Source organism: Nansenia antarctica (assembly GCF_963989245.1).
Source record: "Nansenia antarctica genome assembly, chromosome: 5".
Lineage (NCBI taxonomy): Eukaryota > Metazoa > Chordata > Actinopteri > Argentiniformes > Microstomatidae > Nansenia > Nansenia antarctica.
In genome coordinates, this window is record NC_137690.1 from 8,599,720 (window position 1) to 8,604,597 (window position 4,878).

The 4,878-nt window shown below is 42.3% G+C and overlaps 2 protein-coding genes across 3 annotated transcripts in view; both read left to right on the forward strand.

Moving 5' to 3' along the window:
• Positions 1 to 826, forward strand: part of gda (guanine deaminase) — a 9,700-nt gene extending 8,874 nt beyond the window's left edge. Inside the window, exons 14-15 of one of the 2 annotated variants that reach the window (XR_013937432.1) lie at positions 1 to 60; positions 168 to 826. The exon at positions 1 to 60 is cut by the window's left edge and continues 86 nt beyond it. The gene's annotated coding sequence lies outside the window, so the exon portion shown is untranslated. The other variant, XM_080530573.1, reaches the window with a different exon arrangement.
• An 895-nt stretch (positions 827 to 1,721) lies between these two features.
• On the forward strand, positions 1,722 to 4,374 carry LOC308157709 (heme oxygenase-like; the record flags this gene model as incomplete). Its single annotated transcript, XM_080531317.1, has 6 exons — positions 1,722 to 1,841; positions 2,818 to 2,857; positions 3,070 to 3,245; positions 3,418 to 3,690; positions 4,019 to 4,124; positions 4,247 to 4,374. Coding segments are annotated over 6 exons (843 nt in total), but the record flags the coding sequence as incomplete, so codon positions are not given.
• Between the last annotated feature and the right edge of the window lie 504 nt (positions 4,375 to 4,878).

Below are 4,878 nucleotides of genomic sequence, written 5' to 3' on the forward strand. Positions count from 1 at the left end.
TCATCTCCCCCCCTGAAGTACCACCATCACCACCGCCATCACCATCACCATCACCACCGTCATCACCACCGCCATCACCACCGCCATTGCCATCACCATCACCATCACCATCACCACCGTCACACCACCGTCATCACCACCGCCATCACCATCACCACCGTCATCACCATCACCATCACCATCGCCATCACCATCACGACCGCCATCACCATCACGACCGCCATCACGACCGCCTGACTGCTGTTGTAACATTGCATTCATGTGCAACATGATGCAATAAGTGGGACTGTGGAGAACATGAACCATCCACACACACTGTCATCCAGGGTCAACTGTCAACCGTCACTGTCAAACACCTGTTGCTGTAACTCTCTACTGTAACTCTCTGCTGTGCTGTAGCTCTCTGCTGTAGCTCTCTGCTGTAACTCTCTGCTGTAGCTCGCTGTTGTAGCTCTCTGCTGTAGCTCTGCTGTAGCTCTCTGCTGCAGCTCTCTGCTGTAGCTCTCTGTTGTAGTCAGTGGTTGAAGCCTGAAGGTGCCTTATAGTCCCTGATTCTGCTCCTTGTGACGTTCAGAGGCCTTACCATTCCTGAGGACACTATATAGGATTCACTCTTGGTAGAAGATCAGGTATTTGCTCAAAGGATCAAAGGATACGAAGGGATATTTGTTTGCCATTTTAAATGTAGAATTTAAAGATAACAATTTAGAAGAACGGTACACCATGTGTCTATGTGTTGCTGAATGTATGCATTTGTCAAGCTTTTTGGTAATTTCTTTTATTTTATTCTATTTTTAAAGTAAAGAGTGTATTTTATTTAACCTTATTCTAATCTAATGTCATTCTGTCTCACAGCTGCGGTTCAGAATGTTGTACAATATCATACTATAACATCGAAAAAGGAACAATTATGTATTCCAAAATTATGTATTCCAAAATCTGTTATATTAAAATATTATGTATGATGATTTTAGGGCAAAATGTGTCCCTGTGTTTTTTGAAGGCCCTAAAATCATATGGCTAGGGTTAGGTTATCGGTATGGGCAGGTGAATGCACTTGGCAGAGAATTATTTATACAGTATATCGCATACGGTCATAATCTACTGATCTTCCTCCACGCTCAACAACAGCGGTCAGCAAACAGTTCAATAATAAGTAATAAAAAGTGAGTAATAAAAACAGTGACAATAAAATGACAACACTTAGGTTGTGGGTTCGATTCCCGCTGGGACCATATATACTGAAAAACGTATGCACTCACTGCAGTGTAAGTCACTTTGGATGAAAGTGTCAGCTAAATGGTATATATTAAGCGTCAGCTAAATGGAATATATTATTATTATATTATATATTATATAAAAATATGTGTCTGCACGTGGTCCTGTTCATGTGCAGTGGCATATCAGGTGTTTCACGTAAAATCATGTACCTTGAAGAGGTACAGTACTGGATGTCACCTACATGTCCTATATGGAAGTGCTCATTCCTGATCCCCATACACCGCCCCCCCTCTTCTCCCACCTCCTCTCCATCTCCTTATTTCTCTCTGTCAATCATTCAGTGCAGACGATATCTATGTACTGGGGCATAATGTACAGCGTTCACAACGTACTGTATTGTACCACAGTTAAAGATTACCATGCGAGGTAATACAGTGATGCTGCATGCACATTACATGTTGAACACATGCAGGAGTTCTTATGATGACCTTTGACCTCTCTCCCACAACGACCTGTCAGAGCAAATCAAAGCGGTGACGAAGGACAGCCACGTCAGAGCGGAGAACACAGAACTGATGCTGAGCTCCCAGAAGGGACAAGTCAGCCTGTCACAGTATCAGGTAATAAATCAATCCATTATGTATTAGTCAATTGTGACGGCTATCAGTAGCCTGGTTGTCTGTGTCTGTGTATTTGTGTGTATGTCTTTTTAACAGCCATAAGTCCAGTCCAGGGGATCCACCCCCTCCCCCGTGATAATTACCAATCAACTCCAGCAGTGGTTAATCAACTCCAGCCAATCATCACCAGCCAATAATCAACCCCCAACCAATCATCAGATGCCACACCCTACAAAAGACCTTGAGAGTGAACCAGCAGGAGCTGTTCCCACCATTTTGTATTGCCTTGCTGGTGGTTTAGTTTGTTAGTTGTGTTCTGTGTTTAGTGACCTTGTTTAGTGATACTTTGTTAGAGATCTTTTTGTTATGATTTAGTTGATACTTCATTTGGTTATAATTGTGTTGAGACTTTGTTCAGTTGATATTGTTAGTGATACGTTGTGTTTGAAACCTTTTTATTATTATTGTTTATTTAACCATCCACGGGATGAGTTTATTGTTTATTTGAGTATGAGGCATTTGTTAGTTCTAATTCTGTGTTTATCTGTACCATTGTGACTTTAATTTACCCTTACAGTATTAAATATCTTTACTTACTCATAACACCTGTATTTTGTTACTTCTTATTCTCCCTAGTGAATGTAGAACGTAACATCAATAAAGAATTCCGATACATAATTTCAGATGCATGATAGCTGTTTTTGTGCATGTAAGAACTTACATCTAAGTCTCTGAGCTGGAGTAAATCATATAATTCATGACTTTCTAACACTCTATTGTGTTGTCTGGTGCTTGTACACATTGTGCAATGACAGTAAAATGTAATCTAATCTAATCTAATCTTTCCTGTTTGAACACCACAATGTTCGTGATCACTGTTAAGCGGTGCTATGAACCGCTTGGGTTTTGTTCTTTGTCGTTTATTTGTCTGAAACTTTGAAACAAACCCTCCTCCCTTTTCTTTCCTTTCCCCCAGGCTCTCCTGTGTTCCCTGTATGAGGTCTATCAAGCCTTAGAGCAGAGGTTCTCAACCCTCTCCTCTGGGACCCCCAGCCGCTCCACATATTTGATCTGTTCCACCACCAGCACACCTGATTCAACTGATCAAGTATAAAGCAATTATGGTTTGTACTTGATCAGTTGAATCAGGTGAGCTGGTGGTGGAACAGATCAAACATGTGGAGCGGCTGGGGGTCCCCGAGGAGAGGGTTGAGAACCACTGCCTTAGAGGAAGAGCTGGACAGGAACTCAGACCACCCAAGTGTCGCGCCTATTTACTTCCCCGCGGAGCTGGCCCGCCTGGAGTCTGTCGAGAGGGACCTTGAACACTTCTATGGACAGGACTGGAGAGAGAAGATCATTGTTCCAGCTGCCACCAAAAGATATGCTCATAGACTCAGACAGGTATGGAACTATACTTCATTGCCAATGAGAAAGGTTTACTGCAATATTTATTACCGTACAGTTATGATGCTTTATTAGGAATGGTTAAATACCTTCTCTCTCTCTCTCTGTCTCTCTCTCTCTCTCTGTCTCTGTCTCTCTCTCTCTCTGTCTCTGTCTCTCTCACACACAGATTGGCAGAGACCACCCTGAGTACCTGGTTGCCCACGCCTACACTCGTTACCTAGGAGACCTGTCCGGAGGGCAGGTATTGGGTCGTATTACCCAGAAGTCTCTGGGGCTGAAGAGCGGCGAGGGGCTGTCGTTCTTCTCCTTCCCCGGAGTGACCAGCCCCAACCTCTTCAAGCGGCTGTACAGGAGCAGGATGAACAGCATAGAGCTGATGGAGGAGGAGAGGAAGGGCGTGCTGGAGGAGGCTGTCCAAGCCTTCGAGTGTAACATCCAGGTAAGGAGGGATGGAGAGAGAGAGGTGGGATGATGGTGTGTCATGAAAGTGGAGGTTTAATTGTCTAAATTACAGGCACAAGATACTGATTTTCAATTAGTAAACATTAGAGAAAAGCAATAGGGGTCTGAATGACATTGAGACTTGTCTGATCAGAACATATCATAAATAGACTTTATTTATCTAGAATATGTTGTGGGAATATCTTTTACTCTAATACCTTCAAATAATAATACTATAATGAAAATACAACAATACAGTAAAAATAAACAGTAATAAAAGGCAATGAGTAGTATAGAAAATAAGAGGATGTTCTTCTGTGACGCAGGTGTTTGAAGATCTGCAGAAGATGCTGAGTGTTACTGAGAGGGAGAGTGATCTGCAGAGACACACGACACAGTCACGCATGCACAAATGCACTAGACTGGCTAATGGTAAGAGGCACACACACACACACACACACACACGCACACACACACACTCACACACACACTGGAAATACATACTTTATTTGATACATGAAATGAAAATAATAATTTCTCTTTCTTTTTCCCAGGAGAACAAATGATGGCCAAGTCCCTCCACATCCCAAACAGTTGGATCAACACGTCGCCCCTGTTCAGAATGGTCCTAGGTATCTGCGTAGCCTTGGCTACCGTTGGAATGGGAATCTATTCGTTTTAATGGATCACACAAGTATTGATTTTATGTGAAGTCGTATCCGTCCATAACACAAATTTTTAATCCCCAAAAATGTGATTATTATTATTTATTTTTTTATACAAGGCCTTTCACGCCAGCCATCTTTTCCTGTCACTAATACTAATGAAAAAGAACCCCTGTGTAAAATAAATAAATACTGTATATGCAACTTGATGATATTGATTCTTCCTGTAATGTCAACCAAGCACTATGTTGTATGTAGCCACCTAAACAATGCGATAGGATGCATATGATAGATATTCCATATGTGGCAGTGACTTTGACTCAATGTTAAGATTAAGATGAAGAGATTCAACTTTATTGTCATTGAACAGAACACAAGTACTTGGACAACGAAATAGTTTGTGCACAAATTTCCCCTCAGGGAGAGCAGAGCTCTGGGCTCTGGGCACAGGGTCAGCCATCTTCGGTGCCCCTGGAGCAGTTAGGGGTTAAGTGCCTTGCTCAAGAGCACAACGGCAGTGG